This window comes from Mesocricetus auratus, unplaced genomic scaffold (assembly GCF_017639785.1).
Source record: "Mesocricetus auratus isolate SY011 unplaced genomic scaffold, BCM_Maur_2.0 Super-Scaffold_100007, whole genome shotgun sequence".
NCBI classification, from domain to species: Eukaryota; Metazoa; Chordata; class Mammalia; order Rodentia; family Cricetidae; genus Mesocricetus; species Mesocricetus auratus.
The window spans coordinates 16,387,675-16,413,738 of record NW_024429191.1 but is presented as its reverse complement, the minus strand read 5'-3'; the positions used below and the strand labels follow the sequence as shown (position 1 = coordinate 16,413,738).

At 41.6% G+C, this 26,064-nt stretch overlaps 1 protein-coding gene across 8 annotated transcripts in view; it reads left to right on the top strand.

Annotated features, from left to right (window-relative positions):
* The window catches only part of Tenm2 (teneurin transmembrane protein 2), a 1,211,860-nt gene that overhangs the window by 1,013,526 nt on the left and 172,270 nt on the right, over positions 1-26,064 (top strand). For all 8 annotated transcript variants that reach the window (XM_040748463.1, XM_040748461.1, XM_040748460.1 and 5 more), the window contains one exon: positions 1,623-1,828. In XM_040748463.1, coding sequence (XP_040604397.1) covers positions 1,623-1,828 — 206 coding nt within the window. The remainder of the gene's footprint in view (positions 1-1,622; positions 1,829-26,064) is intronic.

Sequence of the window (26,064 nt, the reverse complement as noted above, 5' to 3'; positions counted from 1 at the left end):
TTTCACAGCCACCCAGCCCCTGTACAGTGTGTAGGCAGAAATTTTTCAGGGCTGTCCATCTACTTCAGTGTAGCAGTCTTTCAGTGAACTTGTAACAGTGGCCACACCCCCTTTGAGCAGATGGAAGACGAAAGAGGAAGCTTGAGGCATGGCTTTGCTGGGCTGGTCTTTCTGGTGAGTCAGTTGATCAGGTAGGAAGGACAGAGAAGTGCTCCCAAGTTTCTTTGTATTTTTCTGTGTAATTATTCCCCAATAAATACCCATTCATAATTTATCTTGGGTATAGTGAAATAATTACAAACTGCAGAGCACTGAAGGGAACTTGATCAGCCTTCTTAGTCCAGGCTCAAGATGCTCAGAGTACAGGGCCATCAGTGTGATCCACACTACTGGAAAGGGACAGACACAAAAATAACTTCTTTCTGTGGTTGGTTTCCATTGGCTTAGAAGCTTTTGAGCCAGGAAGATGGTAAGGTGTGGGTTTTTTGTATTTCCTGCTGTGGTTGAATCCATTTGAGGTCATCACAAATGACATCTATGCAACCAAGTTCTGGCCATGTGTTCTCTCCTCATGGTGACAGGGAAAATGGTGTACCAATAGAGAAATTAACATGCTACTCTGGGGCAACTGACCTCGGCTTCTCTCTTTTCCCTGATTGCAAAAGAAAGCACCTTCAGAAAAACGGGCAGAGAGCTAGCTCACTCTTGGGATGCAATCCCCTCTCCATTTAGACCTGCAAACTGAGCCTGCTGGTTCATGCCTATAATTCCAGCACTCGGGAGGCTGACACAGGTGGACTGCTGTGAGTCATGACTAGCCTGGCCTTATATACAGCATGAATTCCATGCCAACCTGGGCTACAAAGAAACACCTTGTCTCAAGAAAGGAGGAAGACAGAGGAGAGGAGGGGAAGAAGGAAAAGAGAACAAATGAAGAGGAATGAAGGGAAAGTAAAGAAGAAAAAAGGCATTTTTGGGGGGGTTGTTTTGTTTAACCAAACTTCTGTTATTTAAGTGCTGAGGAATTGAAGCTTTCAGGGTCAGCAATCCAAAGACTGTAGACGTTTTCTGTCAAAGTCACAAGGCAAAGATGTGGCTTGTCATGATCCTTCCACCCTTCCCTCCAGTGTCAGGGCCATCTTTCTTTTCTGCTGAGCTATTGTACTTATTTTGGGCTTGGGACTGCTTTTTGTCCCAAGTGTCAGAGTAGACCGGACTTGTTTCTGTTTAGAAAGAGTAATGAAAGGCGTCCAAAAATAAATTAAGCATGGTTCCAAATTAACATGGCCACTCTCTATCATCCCATCCTTTTAAGATGCAGTTACATGGGGGATGGGACCTCATGCCTCCTTCTTAGACCCTGGATCTTCTTATATTTGACCAGTTGAGATTAATAATAAAATTTCTAAAAAAATCACCATGCCAGGGTCTCAGCTACCCTGGGGTATGAATTTATAGCTTTTATTTTTTTTGTTTAAATCCTCAATGTTTTAGCTGTCGCTTAAAAAGAATGCATTTAATCTTAATTTTGAAACAAAAATCTGTCATATAATTAAATATAAATGTACAGTCAAGTAATGTATACAAATGTTATTGACTTGATGTCTATTCCTGTGTTCTAGTGCCCTGGTCATTGAAAAACAGCAGCATAGACAGTGGCGAAGCAGAAGTTGGTCGTCGGGTGACACAGGAAGTCCCACCAGGGGTGTTTTGGAGGTCGCAGATTCATATCAGTCAGCCCCAGTTCTTAAAGTTCAACATCTCCCTGGGGAAGGATGCCCTCTTTGGTGTCTATATACGGAGAGGACTGCCACCGTCTCATGCACAGGTATGGCCACACTTGATGGAACCAAGTGGGTAACATATGCAGGTGTATTGCTTCACACCTACTAAAATGCCTGGGGTTAAAGCACAGACAAGAACAGGTATTGACAAGGATTGGGAGAAATTGGAGCCCTTGTATATTCCTGGCAGGAATCAAAATAGTTCAGCCACTGCAGAGTAAAGGTGGCCAGTTATTGAGAAAGACAACTGTAGACTTGCCATAGGACAGAGAACTTTCTCTTCTAGGTGTATACATATGCTCAAATAGAAGAGAAAGCATTCTGAAGAACACTAATAGTCACTATAGCATTATTCATAACCAGCAAGTGAAAAGCAATGCGAGTGTCCAAATGATGGATGACTGGATAAACAAAATGTGACAAGGCTATGCAATGGAATATTACTCAGACATAAACAGGAATAGAGTGCTGTGGTTTGATACAGCATGCATGGGTACACTAAGCTAAATGAAGGAAGTCAGATACAAAAGGCCTTGTGTGGTACAATTTTATTTATAAACTATCTGGACTAAGCAAATCCATAGATGCAAAATGTAGGTGGGCAGTTGCCAGGAAATAGGGACTGAATTTTTTTTAATATCCTGATCTTAGCCTCCCCTCCCTCCTCTCCTCCCATTTCCCTCCCCCTATTCCCAGACACCCCCTGCTCCCATTACCACAAGTTCCACATGTAGATCAAGCTACACAACTGTCATATATATGCAGAAGGCCTATGATAGTCCCATGTAGGCTCCCTGGTTGTTGGTTCAGACTCTGTGAGTCCCCATGAGCCAGGCTAGTGGTTTCTGTGGGTTTTCCTTTGATGCGCCTAACCCTCCTATTTCTTACAATCCTTCCGCTCTATCCTCAGCAAGACTACCCAAGCATGGCCCAGTGTTTGGTCCTGGGTCTCTGAATCTGCCTCCACCAGTCGCTAGATGAAGAATCTCCGATCTGATCACAGGGGATGACCAGTTCAGGCTATGCATCCACTGCTACCAGGAGTCTTAGCCGAGGCCATCCTTGTAGACTTGTGGAAAATTTCCTCACATCAGGCTTCTACCTGACTCCATAAAGCCCCCACTTACCAGTTATCTCCCTCAGCACTATGCCCCTCTACCTACTTCCTAACCAAATCCCTCAAGTTCCCATGCCACCCACCCTCAGGCCAACAGGAGAGCTCTGTTTTCCCTTCCCAGGGAGATCCACGCATTTCCCCTTAGGGCCTCCTTGCTGCCTAGCCTCTCTGGGTCTGTGGATGTAGCATGGTTATCCTTCCAGTTAATATCCACTTATGAGTGGGTACATATCATGCTTGTCTTTCTGAGTCAAGGTTACCTTTGAGGATGCTTTCTTCTAGTGGGGACTGATTTCTAACAGTAACACAACTTCTTCCAGGGGTGATGGAATGACTCTGAAGTTGCCTAAGGTGGTGACATAATGGTGAATGAACTAAAACTGCTGAGATTTTTTTAAGTTAAATTTATGTTACATGAATTATTGTTTTTAAAGATGTGATACCCTACTAGTGTCTAGCCTACTCTCATTGGCCTAGGAGTTAATTTTGGGGTGCCTTAAATTGAAAAGTCATTTCATTAAAGTCATACTAGGTAATGGACCATTGTATATGGGAAGAGTGATGTATGGAACTGGTATCCAGTGACGTTTCTCTGTGGTACCCTGAACTAAGCTCCTTGGGAAATCCTTGGCAATATAAAGGGGAGATTATTGCCAGAGTTAGGAATAAGGAAAGTAGACTTTATTATGGAACTCATATTTATCACCCTGTGTCTTCCTGGTATATATTTCATTATGCATACCATTTGGACTGAATTAACACCTACCTAGCTTGAATCTCTTTTCCTACAAATTTTATATTTTCTGAGAAAAGCCAAGTTTTCCCTGCCTCATTTGTCCTCAAACCTAGCAAAAATATGAAGTACCTTAGGAAGCACACTGTGGAGGGAAAGCGCCCAGATGCCCAGTCAAAGCTGGCTTTGAAATGTGTTGGAAAGATATTCATCCAGAAAATTCTAGCAGAAGAAATTAAGGCTTTAAAACCGTTGGCAAACAGGAAACAGTCACGCTAGCATATCCTTGTCTTTAGCTCAGAGCAGACATTGCTAATCAATGACAGCACTTTTCCTCACTGAGCCCAGGACACAAACACCTCTGCGCATACTCTCAAGGCAGCCACTACCAATCGATCAGTGTTGGCTCTCGCGATGAAACTTATTTGCAATCCCATCTTTACAGCCTGCAATGATCGATATAAGGACTCTAAGGGCGAGTTCGTTTTTTGAGCAGGGAGGGCTGTGTAGGTTTTTATTACCATACATAGTGCATGCTATTGGGACCAATATGTAAAGTGGTAATCAATGAGTCCTCCATTCATCCATCCAGGAAAAATATTTATTGGGCTAGGCATGGATTATTCAGAGATGAGTGAACACTGTCCCTAACCAAGCAGACAGCTGCTCTCCAAAGAGACCCTCCTCCAGAGGAAGAGGAATTCAGCTGAGAGGGGTCCCCGAAGCAGCTCCAGAGCTTCTGGCCAGGCAGCAGGATGCTACTCTGGAAAGCTATGCAGATTGTTAGGTGGTCTGCTTGACCTTCAGGCTCGGCTGGTTCTGCTGTGGCAGTAATGAAGGATTTGCAATGGTGAAATCTGCTTGCTGGCATGATTTGAGAATGGATGAATATGCCTCTGGGCGCCGCTGAGCAACAACTTTCCTCTCAGCTAGTCAGCTGCAAAGAGCCGTGCTAAGGAAAATGTTGCCTCCCCAATGTTGTTCCTCAGCTCTGTTGTTCCCCCTTTGCCTTGCATGCTTTGGATACCAGAGCCTTGGAAAGTTGTGATTACAGCAAGTCCGTATGACAGCCCTGCAACTGAGTGATAGCAGACAGCAGCTACAGACATACTCCACTCAGTTTCCCTGCTGTTCTGACATTCAGGACTCCAGTCCTCAATGACAATGTCTTTTCTTCTTTTGTGGCTACACCACACTGTCCATCTCCTGCCAAGCTCATGATTGTTCTAGCGATCGTCCTCTCAAAATAGCTCCACTCCAGGGACAGCCCCAGCATACACTTCAAGGGACGGGACATGAATAGCAAGGAGCTGATATGAGCTGGGATTTCAGTCCAACTGCCAATGTAGGGACACAGGGTGTGTTGAAGGGTCAGGTATAGCACAGTATAGATGCCCAGAAATGCACAAGACAGGTACACTATCAGGACACTGCTTTAAAAGGGGAAGAAGGGAGAAAAATACTCCATGCACATCCTTACACTCACTCCCTGTCATTACCTGCCTTCATGTCCATTTGATGAGCTACATTTCCTGGAGGAGACAGTGCTGAGCTCTTTGCAGGGATAGGTGACTAACATACGTCTCAAGCTATTATAGAATTTCTCATTTCTATTGGCATATCCTATCAAGGAACATAAGTTCTTTGGGGATTGGCAGTCTAGCCAAGGTGACTCATTTGAGCTGCAGAAAGAGAAAGAAAGGCGGGGGGAGGGGATGAAATTCCATTGACTGTGTTGCATGAAATGGCTATGTTTAAATTTTATAGAGGATCTTGCTCTGACCAAGAGACTACAAGTTTAGTACCCTTGTCCAAGGATATTAAATACAGACGAGAATCCTTTTTAAAAAATTCTTAAATTTCCCAAGATTCAGAGTCAGTCCCAGCTGACTTTCTCTTAAACTGGCTTTTTGCAGAAGATACAGAAGCAACACGATATAGGCAAGGAAGTTCTGCAGTTAGACAAAGAGTTTCTTGGATGGAGGCATGCCACACCATCATCAGGTGGCCAGGAATAGAGTCCTTGGCCCATCTTAGCTTTACCTTCTCTCTTGCCTGTGTCACCAAACCCACAACATTTTATTGGTTGTACAACAATAGACAGAACAACAAAGGAAAAATGTGGAAAGCCTTGGTAAGCTAAAGCCCAAAAGAAAAACAGTGTGTATTTCATTGCACTTTAGCATTGGGAACTGAGATGGGAAAGCGTTCAACTAGCATGTGAAAAGCCCTGGGTTCAATTCCCAGTACAGTCACCTCCAAAAATCGTGTGTGTGTGTGTGTGTGTGTGTGTGTGAGAGAGAGAGAGAGAGAGAGAGAGAGAGAGAGGAGAGAGATAAAACCACTAATGCAGACAAGCATTATACAAATACAGGATTTAAAAATAAAATTAATTTCCTCATTATTTTCTTCTTACTGAAGAACTATGTTTTCATTGCTGAAAATCTCAAGAAACAAAAAAAAAGAAGAAAGTAAAAATACTTATAATTTGAAGTAGTCCCCTTTGGCTAAATGTTTATATATGTTTGTTCTAGCAAAGCATATCCATGGCAGCTTTAAAAAAAAGCCTGACAGTCCAGTGGCTTAAAATAGCAAATGCTGTTTCTTGCCTAGTCTGGTGATCAGTGATTCTCCAACAGGGGAGATTATGACCTGCCCTGACTTCCACCATAGAGAGAGAGACATTGGCAATGCTGGGACATACTTGTGGTCATCACGGCTCACAGAAGATTGCTACACATCCTTGGGTGGAGGCCAAAGCTACTGCTGAAACCCGCCTCCTGGCACTTCCATAGATTGCTCAGAGTACAGTCTCCCCCCAAAGGAGTTCTCTAACTGCAGACATCAGCACCAAGGTTCTGACCCCTGCTTCTGCCTCATGTGTTCATCTTCTGTTAACAAAGACTGTTTGCTGTCATCTTCTGATTCAAGGACATAGACCTACAAAAGTCTCTGTTACCAGGTGCACAGCCAGCTCCCCCATGGCATGGAAAGGGGAGATGGGACAGTGCACCTGTGCCTGAAGAATCCTCTGACACATGAAACCTAAGTCCCTTCTCTTGTTGCCTGTAACCACTCACATCCTAGCTTCAGAGGGGCAGTCAATGATAGTCCCAGAAAAAGAGGGCCAGAATTATGAATGAAAAGTCATAATGACATCTACTCACAGTGCAGTGACAGTCCCAGTGGACGGTCTGTGTATACTCCTACAAATAACCCGTAATGGATCGCATTTACCATGCTAGATTCTCCTACAAGTGTACATCATGCCTACACATGTCAGCACTGTGTAGGTGACTAATTCATTGACTTGCGCCCCTCCATAAATTAGTTCTTACCATTTCGCAAGCATCTTCAGTTAGAAATGATGCTTTCTTTGTGCTTTAAATGCAGCAATTTTTGACACCCTACATTGCATTTTTTTAAGACACAGTGAAGAAAACAAGTCTGTCTAACCTACCAACTCAAAATCTTATGGGAATGATATGTGTACAGTCGAAGCTAGCTGGATCTTGCCAAATATTTGAAATTCTACAAACTGTGTCAGATTTGCTGAACCCTAGTTCTAGAAACAAAACAGATCAGGCCGAGGAAGAAAAATAATCATGTGACCAGTCTTCAGGGTTAGGCATCAGAGGAAATCTCAGCTCAGAATCTGTAGCTGCAAGTCTGGGTCTTGGGTGGTTAAGGCAGCGAGCAAGTTTGCTTGACAGTTCATCACTGATTGCTGCTGATATGTCAAGCCAAGGAAAACCCTTTGCGAGAACAAGTCAATAATCGGCAAATTAGGTACATGATTAACCTGAGACAACAAGATGCAGTTACCGCTTGGGAGCCCTGCCGAGACTTCACCTTCTCCACAATCCTGTTTAGCAAATATTAAAAATGCCTACTTCATCACTCAGACTGATGGAGCCAGGAGCCCAGTGACTTCCCGCGGCAACTTGAACGTGTGTTCAGAGGCTTGATTGCCAGGAAGCACGAGGCGTGGAGCAGCAGCAGTAAGATGGAAATGGAGCCTGCAGCTCCTCATTTATGCTGAGATGCTTCTGAGGCAGAAACAAAACAGTCCACGGGTTACACACATGAACCAATAGAAGAGAACTGCTCAAGAGGCCACAAATTGCCTCACGATCATACCAAATAAATGCAAATATGGCAGATTGGGCATGTGTGAATTCAGATCAAAGGAGTGAGCTTAGCAAACACTCCCCTTTGTTCTCATCCACAGAATCCTCCTAATGACATCTTTTTCAAAAGCAAATTTGTGAGTGGCGACTAGCCCATCCTGATCTGTCTCAGAGCCTTGTTGGGAAAAAAGACTCTCTTTTTCCTTATTCCCTACTTTCTTGCTCTGCTGAGCAGCCTTGGTCATAGTTTCAAGTCGAGGTGGGACACTGAGTACCAGAGCAGCTGGTTATCTCAACAGACTGACAATGTCATCTTGCTACTGCCGGTCTGCCCTTTGTGGGCCCAGGTCCTAATCAGCTGAACTCTCCTGGGTCTGTCCCTTGAATGCAGTAGTCTAGAGGTAATATCAGGGCTTGCAGTCAGCCTTCTAGGACATTGCCAAGCACTTTGCAGAAGCCGCCAAGAAGATGTTCATATCCACTTTGAAGTAGGCATGTTTTCACTGTCATATGTGTTAGAAAGAGCTTGTGGAATCTATTGCGGTTTTTCCCTGAAGGTCTGAAAGTGCTTTTGGAAAGGACATTCTCAAGACACCCCCAGTGATGAACTGGTACCATCCTAATTGCCACCAGAGTCTGAGACACTCTACTGGTGGTTAGATTGGCAGAGGGAGAGCTGGTATGGGGGCAATTCACAGGCAAACCCTGTCCTTAGTTAGCTTTCTTTACTTTGTGAGGTGGTTTGAATGTAATTAGCCCCCATAATCCCATAATCTCATAGGGAGTGGCATTGTTTGGAGGTGTGGCTTTGTTGGAGTGGATATGGCCTTGTTGGGGCGGGCTTTGAGGTTTCCTATACTCAGTATGTCAGTCGACTTCTTGTAGCAAGACATAGGACACTCAGCTGTTTCTCCAGCACCATGCCTGCCTTCATGTGGCCCATTCTCCCTGCCATGATGGACTGAACCTCTGAATCAACAATTAAGTGTCTTCTTTGTAATCGTTGCTGTGGTCATGGTAACCCTAACCATGACCAAAAGCAGCTTGCATAGGAAGAGGTTAGTTTGACTGCACATCTTGATCAGAGTCTATCATGAAGAGAAGTCAGAACAGGAATTCAAGGCAGGAACTGAAGCTAAGGAAGAGCTCTGCTTACTGGTTTGCACCCCATAACTTGCTCATCCAGCCCCTTTCTAGCACCCAGGCCAGCAGCCCAGGGGTAGCACTGCCTCCAGGAAGCTGAGCCTCCCTATATCAATCATTAATCAAGAAACGCTCTATAGATTGGTTTACAGGCAATCTGACAGAGGCATTTTCTAAACTGAGGTTCCTCTTCCTAGATAACTCTATCTTGTGTCAAGTTGACAAAAAAAGGGATACACTGTATGTTTTTCAAACCATGTTGCTGGGTTTCATGGATCTTGCAAAGACAGAGAAGGCTAAGAGGAGTGGGTCAGAGGGTACTGCTGTGTCTCATAATTAGTCCAGGAAGAATCCCGGAGGGTCTGGAAGTCAGGGATTTGCCAATTTTCTAAACAAAAGACCTTTATCTTCTAATAAAATCTTACAAAGAACCCCAGGTATAAAACATAAAAGTGACAGTTTTATTTGCATATAGTTTACGGTTCCAAATTCACACATATAATAATAATAATAATGTCTGTGTATTCATGTCCGTCTATTGCACGGTCATCCTCAGTGTCTGTGGGGACTGGTTCCACAGCATCCTAGGACACTCAATTCCCTTCTATATAATGGCGTAGTATTTGTGTGAGATCTATTTACATTCCTTCATCCACTTTAAACTCTCTCTAGATGGCTTACATTCCCCAACCCAGTGCCAATGCTGGCTGAACAGTTTTTATGCCATATTGCTTAGGCAGCAGCAGCAAGGGGGAAAATGTCCTTGCTTAGTACAGATGTAATTTTTCATAAATATTTTCAACAGATGTTAGTTTAATCCATGAATATGAAAATGGTGAATTCAGAAGAATGTATCTCTCATGGAAATAAGCTCACAAGGGCTCCTTCTAAGAACAACAGAGGAGAATAGAACTGGAAATTGCATTTTTGAAGTACATATTTTTATGTTTACTAGATTATATATTATACACCATCTCTAATACTTACTCTAATACTCAGGTTACACACACACACACATACACACACACACACACACAGATGTTAATAGCTTAAGGTTTAACTACTTGAACTGGTGGGAAATGGGTATTTATTTATTAGTGTGTTCCTTATAGCCTCTTAATTTTTGTGATCTCTCTTTAAGAAAAGTGGCTTTGTAACACAGTTGGGTCTACTTTCAGTAAATCAAGCCTAAGTAGGATTCTGGTGGTGCCTGCAATCTCAGTCAACCTCAAGATGCAATTGATTTATGTACTTTGTTTTCTTTGCACATTTTTGACAACAAAAAATCATAATGAATATACTTACGTGGCTGTGAATAGAAGCAGGGCTTTCTTTAATCATTTCCCTTACGGGCTGTGGATGCTCTTCAATTAAATTGATCCACAGGCTTGAAAGTGAAGTGAGGGGAAATAATTATTTCAAGGTTAAATCATTTAAAATGTCTAACAACTTCTCACAACCCTCACCTTAGTTATAAAGGGAGATGAGTATCATTCACGCTTTAAACTCTGTAGCTTTTGGGTTGCTTTGTTTTTTAATCTCTCTGGGCTTGGTAGCAAATGCTTGGAATTCTAAAACTTGGTAGGCTGAGGCAGGAGGACCATGAGTTCAATTGAGGCCAATTGAGCTTTATTGCAAGATGCTGGAGAGAGAGAGAGAGAGAGAGAGAGAGAGAGAGAGAGAGAGAGAGAGAGAGAGAGAGAGAGAGAGAGAGAGAGAGAGAGAGAGAGAGAGAGAGAGAGAGAGAGAGAACTTGCCCAGTCTGGGCCATACAGTATGCTCATTTGGAATTCCACTCCTGGTTTTACATCTTGACACAAACAAGCAGGTGCCTCTGCTCTCCCTGCATTTGCTTGAACAAGTGCCTGCAGTGTGGCTGTGTATGAATTTATCCAAGCAGACACACATCAGCCTGGATCAGCGGGAGTCTTGTACACTTCTTTAAGTCTTTAAGTGACAGTTACAGAAGTTCAAATCTGTGTTCAAAGATGTTGAGACTTTGTTCCAAAGGCTCACAAAAATTAAGGACCTCTCAAATGATCACTAAAGCCCTTCTAAGTAAAGATGCTTTTATTTTTTTAACATTTATCTGATTCCATAAAAGTGTTCCACACACATACGCCCTCGAGTGTGCTCATACACACACACACACACACACACACACACACACACACACACTTTGCACTAGTAACTGCCCGCTGATGATAATCATGGCTGGTATTATTATTGAGGGCTTCAGTGTCCCTCAGACTAATTGCTTCATATGAATTAACTTAGTTTATCTCTGCAACAGCTCTATTAGTAGCACCCCCATTTGACAGAAGGAGGCACAGGTGTAGTATGGGGTCACAGAGTTGCTTTGTGCTAGACACGAAGGTCAGACATCTTCCTCTCTGGTACTCCGTCATTCCCAGGAGCATCTCCAGGATGTGAGCCTGATTGTTACAGAGCAAAATTACAACTCCTGTCAAAACTAGGAATTTCATTAAGTCGATGAAGGCAGTGCCAGAGACCTCAAGTGTACCCAGTGCTTACGGAAGGCCCTGTGCTTAAAGATCCAGCTTGAAAAACAGCCACACATTAAGGCAGAGGAAATCAGCAAATTTGTCATTGGCACTTCAAGGAGGACAAGTAAGAAAACATAAAAAGAGGTCCTGGGGAAACTGAATGGAAGCATCCACTTTTGCTACAAAACTGTCCTTTTTGTGGTGCTGGGCTGGCCAGCTGAAAAGCCAGCATGCTGTTTTATGTGTTCCATCTACTCTAAGATGCGCATCACGCCCATCTCTTGACATCTCTGAAGACAGGATGTGTTTGCTGGTCCATGAGGCTGAGAGAGAATGAAATATTTGCTGTCACTTTTGTGTGTGTGTGTGTGTGTGTGTGTGCGAACTGAGTATTCATTCAAACCACCCCTAGATATTTGCAAATATACCCAAATCTTCATAACTATGAGATCAAATATATATTTTTAATTAGAGTTTCCTTTCACAAGGTAAAATCCTAATTACACATTTTCTTATTTATTAAATGCATTTGCTTCAAGTGGCCTCTTACTCATTCCAAATATCTTCAGACAACTAGATGCTACTATTTAAATCAAGTCAGTGTGGGGCTGAGTCATAATTTTTAAGATGTTTAAATATACACTTCTTTAAAAGTGTCTTATGGGATACTTATGCAACTGCTCTAGATACTGAGAATGGGACTCTGCAGTACAGTACAATACAGTACAGTTACAACTTCTAGCACTTCCAGGCTGTGTGGCCTTGGGCAACTCAATGGCATCTCTGTGCTTAAGGATCCCTCATCTGTAAAATTATGTGCTTACAGCAATGTTGTGAGATACTGGTGAGAAAGTCTTAATAAGGCACCTAGAATTGTGCTGGCACAGGAATGGAGGTAAGCCATTATCAAGAGTTTCAAAACTTCTGTCAATTAAGGCCCCTAACAAACCACTTGCCTCATTATACCATAGTTTGACGTGTGCTTTTCTTATTGTGGCGCTGGTAGGAAAAATAAAAAATATTGGCATTGTTTAGTGTGCTCAAGTATTAGTTCCTCTTTTCTGTTTATACATTTTTTTTGTTTGCTTTTTCGAGACAGGGTTTCTCTGTATTGCTTTGGAGCCTGTCCTGTAACTCGCTCTGTAGACCAGTCTGGCCTCAAAGTCACAGCGATCTGCCTGCCTCCACCTCCCATGTTCACACATTTTAATCACGGTCTTAAGACTGTGGGATCAAAGACTGGAGATATGACTCAGAAGTTAAGAGCACTTACTGCTCTTGCGGAGGACCTGAGTTTGGCTCCCAGCAACCACGTTGGGTAGCTCATGACCACTTATAACTCCAGCTCCAGGGGACCTAGTGCCCCCTTCTGGACTTCTCAGGGTCTGCACTCACAACTCACATGCACACACACATTCACAGGCACACATGGAATACATATATATGATCAGAGCCCTTTAGATGACTCAGTGGGTATAGGTGCTTGTCACTAAGCCTGATGTCCTGAGTTTAATCCCAGGGAATCATATGATAGAAGGGGAAAACTGACTTGCAAAAGTGTCCTCTGGCCTCAGTATGCATGCCATGTCCAATCTGTCCCCCTTGAACTAATTAAATACATGTAATTTATTTTTTTTTAAACTCTGCTAACTGATAGGGGAAATCTTTCTGAATCTGAATATTCTCTCATAAACTCTTTTTAGATGCCTTAAAAATAGTCTAGATTTTTAAAAATGTTAGCCAATCCTCCTAACTATTGTAAGTCACTCTTCAGTAAGCAGCTTTGAGCTCCATGTGCATGGACTTTGTAATAACTTCCTTGTGATGAATTATTTGAGTGGAATTACTGCTCAGAGAACTCGCAGTGTGTAAGCCTTTGTAACAATAGCCGTAAGAATGCAGACACCAAGTGCTGCCGGAAGCCGTGCTGACATGGCCCCAGAGGAGAGGCCCTGTATTGTGCACACCACAGGGAAGAAAGACCAGAAACCCAGGATCACTTACCCAAAGCCATGCCCCTGCCCGGACAACAGCTTAGCCAGGACCAGCAGAGAAGCCACCTCAGCTCCTCTTTGGTGCCTGGGAAGTGATTTTGTGACTGGAAACATTTCCCGTTTGTTCCCTCTCCTTGGTGATGTGTTTGATATATTTTTGCGTGAGACCCTCCTATTGATCTTGGGAGGGCAAGGAGCCAAATGTGACATTTTTGATGAAGAGTTGGCTAAAGACAATTAGATGGGAAGGCGCCATGAGAAAGAAAGCGTGTCAGCAGGGAACTAAGCAGTGGACTGCACACCCCTGGCCTTGTAGCACAGCTTTTGTGCACCATGGAGGAGACTTGAGTTGTTCATGGGTTTCACTGACCTTGACCCCAAGGCTCTCTGGGTTATTAGGTCTTCAGAGAAGTGTCTTCCACTCTGTTCAGGGACTAGATCAAAAGGCTACATAGTGAAGGTGTTGCCTTGTGGGGTAATGAAGTATGAAATCTGTCCATCCACAGGCTCAGCAAATGCTGGTGGAATGTCAACACTGCAAATATGGGAATAAAAGACATCATCTCTGTTTCAAGGAGATAAAATCTTGGCAAGCTAAAAAATGGTGTTGAGACATCTCAGTTGAGATGGCTCAGAGGGCAAAGTGTTTCCTGCACGAGCAGGAAGACATGATTTTGGATCCCTAACACCTGCATAAAAAATGTTCAGTGTGGCAGTGTGTACCTGTAACTCCAGCACTGGTGTAGGAGTGTAAACAGGTAAATCCAGTCTCGCTGAAATGACAAGCCAGAGATGCTGTAAGTGAGAAGTTAAGGTGCATATGCACGCACACACAGAAATTACAGTGCCATGCATGCTTTTAATATGAAGTGTTCTGTGTGGAAGGCTTGGTTCCAGAGACTAGTTCTGTTTGGAGGTGATTGGGTTGTAGGATTGTTGACTTTATTAGTGGATTAATCCTTGATGGTTTGATAGCAGATTGGGTTATTCGCTGGTGAAAGGGAAGAAGTATGCCACTGGGGTCTTTGAAGGGTGATCTTGTCCCTGCCCCTTCCTGTCTTGGCTTCCTGGCTGCTATAAGGAAACCAGCTTTTGTCCATGTTGCCCTTTGGTCTTGTCTCTGCCTTGCCTCAGGCCTGAAAGTGATGGAACCAGCCACTATGAACTAAAACATTTGGAAGTGTGAGTCAAAGTAAACCTCTCCTCCCTTCAAGGACTTTCTCAAATATTTTGTCACAACAGTGTAAAAGGGACTAGCACAGATGGCAACATCAAGTGGGGAATGTCCCAAGGTAGTGGCTGGGGCAGATGACAAAGGACACTAAAGCTTTCCTGGACAGAGTTTGAATTTTACCTCTGCCATGCATAGCTGACGTGTCCATGGGCTCATCTCTCTAGATTCCATTTCAGCATCCACAACATGAGGACCATTCCTCATCAGGTTGTTGTGAGAATAAATGAGAGAACGCCCCACAAATAGTAAGCACCCTACAGAGATCAATCAATCAGTCTAACTGGTCTGCAGTCCTCACTACTCACTCTCAGGTAGCCTAGCAACCAGAGGCTCTACTGGGAGGATGGCTGGGCCTCTGGCCAAAGCTGGTACTGTTATGAAAACTGAGTTTTCAACAGTCCTTAAGGCTCTAGTCTGGATTGCAGTACTCAGGATGTGCCTCCTACATCAAGTGACTCTTATCTCCTCCCATCACCCTACAAACATGTAAGCAAGAGAGGATTAGGTACCTCTGCTGGGGCATCCTGCCTCCCTCCGTGTAAGCCTCGGGACACCTCTTTGTGTGGACAAGGCTTAGAGAGCTGGCCTCCTGCAAATACTGTATTCTTTTATGATTCTCAGAGCCGATGCCATGCATCATTTGCTCTGTCCTTCAGCCACAGTCAACACCTGTTAGCTACTGTTACTCTAATGGTTTGAGGATACCGCAGGTCATGAGACATAAACCTAGGACCCTTCTAACTTGGGAAGGATTGCTGAGTAGCCTCAGAAGGAGAAGCCTCCCAAGATGAATTGTGGAAGGTGTGCTAAGCCAGGAGGATGATGGGAAAAGAGGGGAAAGGACTGTCTAAGCAGAAGAAAAATGAAGATATATCCGTGGGTGTAGACTGGACAGCACTTTATCAGATGCTTGCTCTTTGTTTGGATTTTTGCAGTTCTGGGGACTCTAACTCAGGGCCTCACTGGTGCTAGACACCTGATCCACTGCTGAGCTATATCCTCTGTCCTCTGTTGTCCTCTTTCTAGAAACTGGTTTCTTTTCTTGGTTGTCTGTTTTTGGCTTTTCGAGACAAGGTTTCTCTGTGTAGCCCTGGCTGTCCTTGAACTTGCTCCTTAGATCCGACGGGCCTCAAACTCAGAGAGTCACCTGCCTCTGCCTTCCAAGTGCTGGGAATAAAGGCGTGCATGACCTCTCCCAGCTGAAAATGCTGTTTCTTGGCCCCAGTTCACACCCAAGATGCATCTTCTATTTTCTGAACGGCATCTTGCAAGCTGGAAGTGTTGAGAAGGCATCCCCTCTGGGGATCTTATGGCTGTACCCCCATGTTGGGTTGATACATATGCAGGACTAGATGCACACCCCAGGTTGAAGAAGGTATCTTTTTTTTAAAGGAGAAGGCATACAAGAACTCGAAGGCCCTGAGTCACCTTCAGACTGGGACTTTAAATTAAATTATTTAACTCACAAAGTGATGGGCCCCGTTAAAGCATTTTCATACTTTCATGTCACTGTATTTCAGTCCTCCTCACCCCCTTTCTGCTCTGTTCTCCCGACTCCCTTCTTCTTTTCTTTCTCCAAATAACCCCCTTCTACTTTCATAGCTCATATATTCCATTACTTTCTCTTCCTCTACCCCTTAAGATTTCTTTGCCTTCCGACTCAGGGTCCCCTTTTTTCTTCCATGGTACACACACACACACACACACACACGCGCGCGCGTATCTAGATTCTACAGATAACAAAAACATGCAGTATTCGTCTGAGTATGGTGCATGTCATTTGGCAATGAATTCCAGTTCTGTACATTCTTGTAAATATTATGATTTTATTTTCCTTTACAATGGAAAAATCCCATTTTGTGTATGGATCACACTTCTTTATCCATTCATCTGGTGATGGACATCTAAGCTGACTGTTTCTTAGCTGTTGTGAATAGCATGGCAGTAAACATAAATGCAAACACTGCTGTGGGATATTGACTTAGATTCCTTTGGTTACATGGCCAGGAGTGGTAGAGTTGGATCACATGGTAGGTTTTATTTTTAAAGCTATTTGTTCTAATGTTTTCTAGGAAACTCCATATTGACTTCCATAGCGGCTCCACAAGTTCACATTCCATCCAACAGTACAGAAGAATTCTGTTTTCCCTGTATCATCTACAGCATTTGTTATCACTAGTTTTCTTGATGACAGCCACTTCTGCCTGAGATGGAATGGAATCACAAAACAATTTATGTTATTTTCCCTCAAGGCTAAGGGGGTTGAGTACTGAGAAGTGGGGCAAGGAAGAAGGAAACCATTTATTGGCCATTTCTATTTCCTCTTTTGAAAAACTCTCTATTAAGCTCATTGACCTATTTATTTATGTGATTATTTTGGGTATATAATTTTTGAAGTTCATTGTGTGGGCTGTCTCTTCACTCTGGTGGCTAGTGTCCTTTGCTGGGAAGAAGTTTTTAAATTTGTGTAATCTCATTTGTAAATATCTGTGATTGTTTCCTCTGCTTTTGGAGTCCTTTATAGGAGGTTCTAGCCTATCTCTGTATCTTGAAGTGTTTCCCTCTTTTCCTGTATATTAATCAAAGATATTAGTCCACAGTTTCCTTTTTATTGTCTCCTTGCTATAAAGATGATACTGGCCTCAGACAATGAGTTTTGTAATATGCTTTCCCTTTCTGTTGTGTGAAACACTGAGTAATGTTGGTTTTAGTTCACCCTTAGTGATTTGGTATAATTCAGTAGTGAAACAATCCTTTTTCCTTTATGGGAAGACTTTCTGTAGCAAAGGAAGGTATTGAGATAGAATCTTATGTAGCACAAGCTGGCCTCAAATTCAGTTTGTAGTTGAGGATGGTCTTGAACTTTTGATCCTCCTTCCTTGACCTCCCAAGGACTGAGATTATAGACATTAGCCACCACATGTAGCTACAGGGAAGCATTTTTTTATAAAATGTGATTTTCATATTAAAGCAAATGTATTGCTTTGATATTATTTTTATATTTTATTAGCATGAAAAGTGACAGGTTTCCGTATGGAATTTTCACACTTCCAAGGTTTAGGTTGGCCTTTTCTCCACCCATCTTCTCCTTCATGCTCCATCCCCTCATAAACACTGCACTCCCAGGATTCCTCCCTTTACTTCCATTTCACGTTCTATTATCCTCCCTACTATTCTCCCTTAAAGCCTCCTTTTGTTCCTCTTATGGAGGAACAACACATTCATAAATTCATTTTTCTTAACTGTTTAATAAAATCCCATCCTGTGTAGCTCCACCTTTCCATGTCTTGATGGTGTTGATTATATTTTCTTGGTATTGTGGATAGAGCAGCTATGGACAGAGATGAGCATGTATCTTTCGAGTATGACATAGAGTCCTTTGGGTGGTATCAGTTGGATCATATGCTAATGCTACTTTTAGCTTTCTGAGAAACCTTTACACCAACTCACTAGATTACATTTCTAGCAACAGTAAGTGTTCTTTCTCCACTCTCTCTCCAACATTCGTTGCCCTTCATCTTTTTACTGTAGCCATTCAGACGGGGTAAAATGGCTCTCAGAATAGTTTTCACTTTCATTTCTCAATGGCTGAGGATATTGGACATATTTTAAAGTATTTGTTAACCATTTGTATTTCATCTTTTGAGAACCCTCACTTCAGCTCTTTAGTCCATTTTTTAATTGGGTTATTTGTGGGTGCTCAATTTTTGGGTTTTGGTTTGTTTTCATTGTTGTTATTTTGCCTGGTTCCGTTAATTCTTTGTAAACTCCAGATATTTCTCCTCTGTTAAATGGATAGCTGGCAAAGGTTTTATCCCATTCTGCAGGTTGCCGTTTCACTTTAATGTATACAGAATTTTCTTTTGTGGAGGGGGATTCATCTAAGTTCTTTTTTTCTTTACTTAGATTAGAAACAATCTTATTTTGCATGTCAATCCCATTTCCCTCCCCCTCCAATACTCCCAAACCCCCCACAGACTACCCCCATCCTATCCCCTTTCTGCTCACCAGGGAGGGTGAGGCCTTCCATGGGGGATCATCAAAGTCTGTCAAATCATTTGGGGCAGGTCCTAGGCCCTTCCCTGTGTGTCTAGGCTGAGAGAGTATCCCTATTATGGAAAACAGGTTCCCAAGGTCCATTAGTCTGTATACAACAGTTTTAATTTCATTAGGTCCCATTTGTTGGTAACTGGTCCTATTTTCTGAGGGACCAGGGTCATATTTGGAAAGGTTTTACCTGTGCCCACATCTTGAAGTGTTTTCTTTACTTTTTTCCTCTAGCATTGTCAGAGCTTTGGGCCTCACATCGAGGTCATCGATCCATTTGGCCTTCGGTTTTGTGTCAGGTGAAAGATGATCTATTTTCACTCTTCAGTCTTTTACCTGTGGATATCCAGGTTTTTTTCTCAGCACCATTTGTAGAAGAAGCTCTTTTCTCCAATGGGTATTTATTGCTTCTTTGTAAAAAAAAATCAGGTGACTGCCTAAGGCTCAGGGAACCCTGCAGAAGAGGGGGTGGAAAGAGCCCGAGAAAACCGAGTTTGCTTTGAGATTGTTTCCAACAAATATCAAAAGCTACAGCATAAAGTCTCAACAACATGACTGCCCCATCACAAACTGAGCAAGGACAACAACAGACACACTAGCGTGGATGGAGGAAATCACATGAGGCCTAAATCCTACACAAAGAACTATGAAAAGCTAAAAGCAGGAGAAATAGTCTTCCCCAGGGAAGAGTATGCCAACTAGTTATCCAACACCAAATGGTCAGCCCTGGAAACACACATGCAAGTAAATCATACAGACTGAGTGCACCATACTTATATTTTTAGCGATATATAGACATATGTATATATAGCAATAATTAATGAGAAAAACAGACCTTGAATTTGAAAGAAAGAAAGGAGGGGTATATGGGAAGCTTTGTGGGGAGGAAAGGGAAAGGCAAAATGATGTAATTACATTATCTCAAAAACAAAAGAAATAATAAAAAACCAGGTGATTCTTCTTGCATGGGTTTATGTCAGAATTTTCCATTCTGTTTATCTACACATAGTTTTGTTTGTTTACTTGTTTTTTTTTTACCAGTACCATTCTGCCCCCATGCCTATGGCTCTATGCTGTAATTTGAACATGAGTATGGTGATACATACCTCCAGTGTTAAACTTTTTGCTCAGGATTACTTTGGCCACCTGAGTTCTTTTTTGCTTCCAAATGAATTTTGAGACTATTTCTCTATTTCTGTGAAAAGTGGTTTTGACATTTCGATGGAGAGTTTATTGAATATGCAGATTGCTTTTGATGAGATATTTTGGTAAGGTGGTTATTTTTACAGAGTTGATATTTCCAATACATGAGTATGGGAAGTCTTTCCATCCTCTCATGTCTCCTTCAATTCTCTCTCAAGTGTTTTTAAAATTTTAACAATGGAGATTGTTCAGATCCTTGGGTAGTTCATTCCCAGAACATTTTGAGGTGATTTTTAGTGAGATTGTTTCCCCAATTTTGTCCTCAACCTGTTTGTTATTGGAATATATGAAGGCTACTAATTTTGTTATGTTAATTTTTTATCCTGCCAGTTTTTCTCATAGTTTTTTGTCAGATCTAAGAGTTTCTTTGAAAAAGAGGATCTTAGGCGTCTCTTGTATATAGAATTATAACATCTTCAAATAAGAATGCTGTTTGAGTTACTTTTCTCTTTCTGTGACAAGACACAACCAAGGCAACTTAAAGAAGAGAGAGTTTATTGAGAGTTTACCATTTCCAAGGGTTAGAGTCCATGACCATCATGATGGGAAGCGTGGCAGCAGGTCAGAAAGCATAGCACTGGAGCATTAGCTGAGAGCTTACATGTTGAGACACAACCATGAGGCAAAGAGAGGGAACTAATAGAGAATGGCACAGGCTTTTTAAACCCCAAAGCCTGCTCCCAGTGCCACACCTCCTCCAACAAGGCTACACCTCTTAATCCTTCCAAAACAGTTCTACCAACCAAGAGCTCAAATATGGGGGAGGGGCATTCCCTTTTACTTTCTTATTAAAATATCTTTTATTTGCTTCTCTTGTCTGATTGCTGTAGCTGAGAGTTCTATAACTATATTGAATAAGAGGAAAGTAGACACCCTTGTCTTATTCCTGATTTCAGTGGGAGTGTTTTGCGTTTTTCCCCCATTAGATACAATGGTTGTTCTAAGTTTGACATAGTCTTTATTATGTTAAGGTATGTTCCTTGTATTCTGAGTTTCTTGAGAACTTTTATCATGTAGGGGTGTTGGATTTTCTTAGAAAACCCTTTCTCCATCTGCTGAGATGACCATGTGCTTTCAGCCCTTGAGTCTATCTATGTGGTATATTACATTTATTTATTTGTATTTGTTAAACCATTCCCACACCCTTTGTCAAAGCCTGCTTGATCATGAAAAGTAACATTTTGATGTATATTCTTGAATTAAAATTGCAGGTATTTTGTTAAAAGTTTTTGTATCTACATTCATTGGGATTATTGGTCTTTAACTTTCTTTTTTGTTATGTTTTTATACATTTTGGGTTTCGTCATAATACCGTCTTCATAAATAGAGTTTGGTACTGCTCCTTCCTTTCCTGTTTTTGTGGAATAGCTTGAGAAGCTTTGGTGTCAGTTCTTGGAAGATCTGGTAGAATTCAGCAATGAATCCATCTGGGCCCCAGCTTTTTATAGTTGGGAAATTTTTTATTACTTGTTCAATCTCACTGCTTCTTATAGATCTGTTTAAATTATTTATCTCGTCTTGGTTTAATTTTGGTAGATCATATGCATCTAGAAGTTCATCCATTTATGTAAATTTTCCAATTCAGTGTAATATATGTTTTTAAGATATGTCATAGTTAGTTTATGAATTTCTTCAGTGATTGTTATGATGGTTCTAACTTTATCTCCAATTGTTTTTTACTGTGGTTTCTCCTTTTTTGCTTAGTTTGGCTATGAGTTTGTAATTTATAAGGATCAATTTTTTTTGCATTGTAAATTCCTTATATGTTTTCTCACCTCTATTTCATTAATTTATTTCCTAATCTTTTCCATACAGCAATGTTAATTAATTTTGTTGTTTGATAATGTCATATGTACACATATACTGTCTGATTACGTTCCTCACCATTGCCCCATCTTATCTACTTCCCATCCCCAACAACTTTTATCAAGCTAGTCCCTTTCCCAGGTACATGACTTTCAGAGTTTTTTGTGACCTGTTTAATTCATTGGATTAGAAGTGTCTGGTGGAACCTGATGTAGTCATTGGTGGGCAGAGACCTGAAAGCAATTATTTCCCTGCTCCCTGTATCCATCAGTACAAATAATTAAGCAGTAAGTGTAAGGCCTCTTCTATCCATGTCTGACCCTTTTTTTGTAGACCTAGTGTAGTTATCCACAGTTGGTATGAGTTCATGATTGTAATGGCTATGTCTTGTCAGAAAATGACATTTTACAACCCATTTTCTTATCTTCTGGCTCTTACAATCACTGTTTCCCTTCTTGTGCAATGTTCCCTGATACTTAGAGAGGATGGAATAAATAAACGTCTTTTGATAAGCATTCATACATCACTTCTGCTCACCAACTTGTGCAGTCATGATTTTCTTCATTCTCCATCATTCACTGGAAGAGGCCTCACTGATTAAGAATTAGAGTAGTCTTTGTCTCTGGTTAAATATTATAAACATTTAGATGGCAGCTTAACAATACGTCAGTTTACCTAAACAACTGTGTTCAGTTCCCTGCCAGGGCATATGGTCACCCTCATCATGTTTTCTAAATCAGATTTACAATACCAAACATGACTTTCCTCCTTGCAGTGAGTGTAAAGTCAAGTTGAAGAACAGTTAGTTAACCCAATAATGGTAGTGCCATTTTTGCACAAGATCCAGTTGTGCTCTTTCTCCCCTCAGAGCCTACATAGTACCCTTCAATTTCTTCTTTCTTGATTTCTTCAGTTACCTGCTCATCATTCAATAATTGAATGTTATTTCATCTCCATGTGCAGGAGTTGAAGGTTTCACTATGTGCTAGAGTTTTTCCTTAGCAAGTTAAAGTCCCAAGACTTGGTCCCCAGAAGTGAGAAAAAAGACAGAAAAACACAAACTCTCAAGGAATTAATCTCCTTGAATTTTTATATATGCTATATTTTTCTCTTGCTATTGATTCCTAATTTTATTCTATTATGATCAGATAGACTATGAGTAATATTTCAGTTTTTCCATATCTATTAAGACTTGCTTTGTGTCTTAATATATGCTCTATCTTATAGACAGTTTCATGGGCTGCTGAGAAAAGTGTATATTCTGCAATATTGTAGTGGAAAGTTCTGTAGATGTCTGTTAAATCTACTTAATCTATGATTTAATCATTTAATGTAGATGTTTTGCTCTTTTTTTTGTGATGACTTGTATATTGGTGAAAGCAGGGTGTTGAAGTCACCCACTATTATTGTGCTAAGATTAACCTGTGACTTCACCTCTAGTAGTGTTTGTTTTATGATATTACATGTGCACAGGCTTAGAGTGTATATTTTTAAAATAGCAATGTCCTCTTGGGAGATTGCTCCCTTAATCAGTATGAGATTGCCTTCTTACTAGCTTTCACTTGGTTGTGAATGTCCTTAGTTTGTGCTTGTCTAGAAATGGTCTTATTTTTCTCTCTATTTCAAAGGATAGATTTCTTTAGCAGTTATCTACTTTCAAGACTTGAAATTTACTGTTTAATAACTTCCTGGATTCTAGGGTTGCTGAGGAGAGATCTGATACTATTCTAATGAGCTTACCTTTGTAGGTAAGTTGCTGTTCTTCCTTTGTAGTTGTTAATATTGATTCCTTTTAACATTTTACTATAGAGCCTCATGGGAAGACTCCTCTGTAGGCATTTCAGGTCAGATCCGGATGGAACAGGAGTGGGTCAGGTATCTGAGTGGTACACAGCTCAGGTGGAAAGGTATCCTGGAGCTTGGGAGCCAAGGACCACCACAGGTTGCAGTAAGCTTAGCAGCTTACAGCCTTGCTTCAGGGAAAGGCTTTCCCAGTGTATCCGCTCCGCTCCAGCAAGACAGGGTCTTCTAGCTGGGGATGTTCGCCCAGTGTAGCAGTTTTGCTCTGCAGGAGGTTTCTTAGCGAAGTTGCTACAGTTCAGCTATGCTCCTGGAGAGCAGAAAGCGGAGAGCAGGGAGCAGAGTGTAACAACTCGGCTCTGCCAAGGGAAGGTTTCCCGGGCAAATGTTACAGCCCTGCTTGCTCTGCTCTGCCCAGGGTCACCTCTGCTCCGGCGCCGCCGCAAAAGAGAAGAATCCAGGAGTGGCTGCCCTCTGCCAGAGTGGCAGAGGACAGCCTGGTAGTACGAACAGACACAAACTGAATAGACACAGGTCTTATATAGGGCTTCCAGGGTGGGGATTGGTCAAATTTTAGTGCTGAGCTCAGATTGGCTAGAGCTCTGCTTGAGGATTGGTTAGTTTTCTGCACAGGATTAGGGTCAGATTTGGCTCTGGTTTCAGAGCCAAAGTGTGTTTGTTTCTCTGGTCCTTTTTAGCCTTTTGGCTCTAATTTTAGAGCCAGGGTGCATTTCTTTCACTGACTCAGATTCCAGGGACAAAGTTTGTTTCTTTGGCACTGGTTTCAGGGTCAGGGTGCATTTCTTTAGTTCTGGTTGCAGGGCCAAAGTGTGTTTCTTTGGCTCTGCTCAGGGTGTGTTTCTTTGACTGGTCCCTTTTCCCTACATCCTCACTTATCATGTCTATGGTATGTTAAATGCTTCTTGTATTTGGATGACCATTCTTTCTCCAAATTTACGTAATTTTTCTGCTATAATTTTATTAAATATAATCTCTATGCCTTTAATTTTAACTCAGCACTTTTCTCTATCTTTTAGATTTCTAAGTTTGGTCTCTTGATTGTATCCCAGAGTACTTAGATGCTGTGGTTGTACTCTTTAATTTTCTTTCTTTAAATGTAATATTCCCTAGCCTTGTTCCCCCATCCCTGATTGTCTTTGTTCTGTTTGGTCAAGTCTTCTTCTGGTAGTGCTTTTCACTGTGATTCTTATTTAACTAATTGTGTTTTACATTTCCTTTCTTCAAACTTCTTGGCTAGGTTTTTATCCCATGATGCTGGCAGTTCCGTGCATGTGTCTGATTACCTCATGTGTTGGCTGTCCTTTCATCTATGTTGCTGACTTTCCTCTCTGTACCCTGGATTGAATTCATGTGCTTCTGTACAACCTCTTTGCAGTTGCTGATCAGTTTTACCAGTAAACATGTAGACTCTTCATCCGGCGTCTTACCTGTTCTAGCATCTTTTAATCTGATGGTTGAGGAATTAGTGTCTTTGGGAGGAATAATCTTTCTTCATGTTTCCTGTATTCTGTGTTGTGGTTGGTGCTTCTATTAAACTATCTCTTCTGGTTTTATTGGGTGATCTTCTTATCGAGTGCTCTTGACTTAGTTCTTATTCCCCACTGCCACTCAGAGAGGAGAAAATGAATGACTATGCATACAACACCAAACTGTAGAAGTCTGATGGAAAAATACATTTATAATTGACTAATGTCCCACTTTTTATGATCACAACAAAGAAAATGGTAAAAATGAATGCAGAATGTGCTATGAAATTCAACGTTATGTAAGATAAATGTAAAAAGAGTAAGTGAATGAAATAAAGGAAGGGGACATGTAGAGTATAAAGAAAAATGGAGACTATTTTGAGGGAAAGAGAACAGAGCAAGATATTATGAAGAAGAATAAAACAAACAACAAAAAGATTCCCCAATCACATGAAAGTTCAAAAAGAAATTGAATAAATATAAGAAGGAATTAAAAATAGAAATCTGAAGATTTTAAAAAATTAATTCCAAATACTGATAAAAGTATAGTATAAAACAGGGAACCTTACAAATGAAAACAGAAAAGGAACAAAATATTTAAAGGAAAGGGGAGAAGGTTTCCTAATAATGAAAATGGTGTTTAGGAAAGTATATGAATTGAATTGAAGGAAGAAAATGTAAAAATCATTTTTAAATATTAATACTTTTAAATACTATACAGTAAAAACCCTGCTGAAAGTGTGGTTAAAAGGGAAGAGGGTGAACACAGAGGCTAAAGACAACTGAAGACTGTAAACAGAAGTGTGGGAGTCGCTCCTTCCTGACTCTAGAGACCAGAAGCTTCTGTTTTATTTACAGGAGGGTGGAGAGTATGGGAACCAGTTATCTTCTAGGCTCTCGTCCTTTCTCTGGCACATGCTGGTGCAGAGCTGGAGAAGTGTCTGATGTTGGCTGGGCTGCCTGTAGTGCCTGTAGTAGCTTCCCTGCCTTGTGCCTCTGCTGGCCTTCCTTAGATATGCAGCCCTGAGCTGGGCAGCTTCCCTCTCCTCCCTGAGACTCCCTGGGCCATATACCTGAGG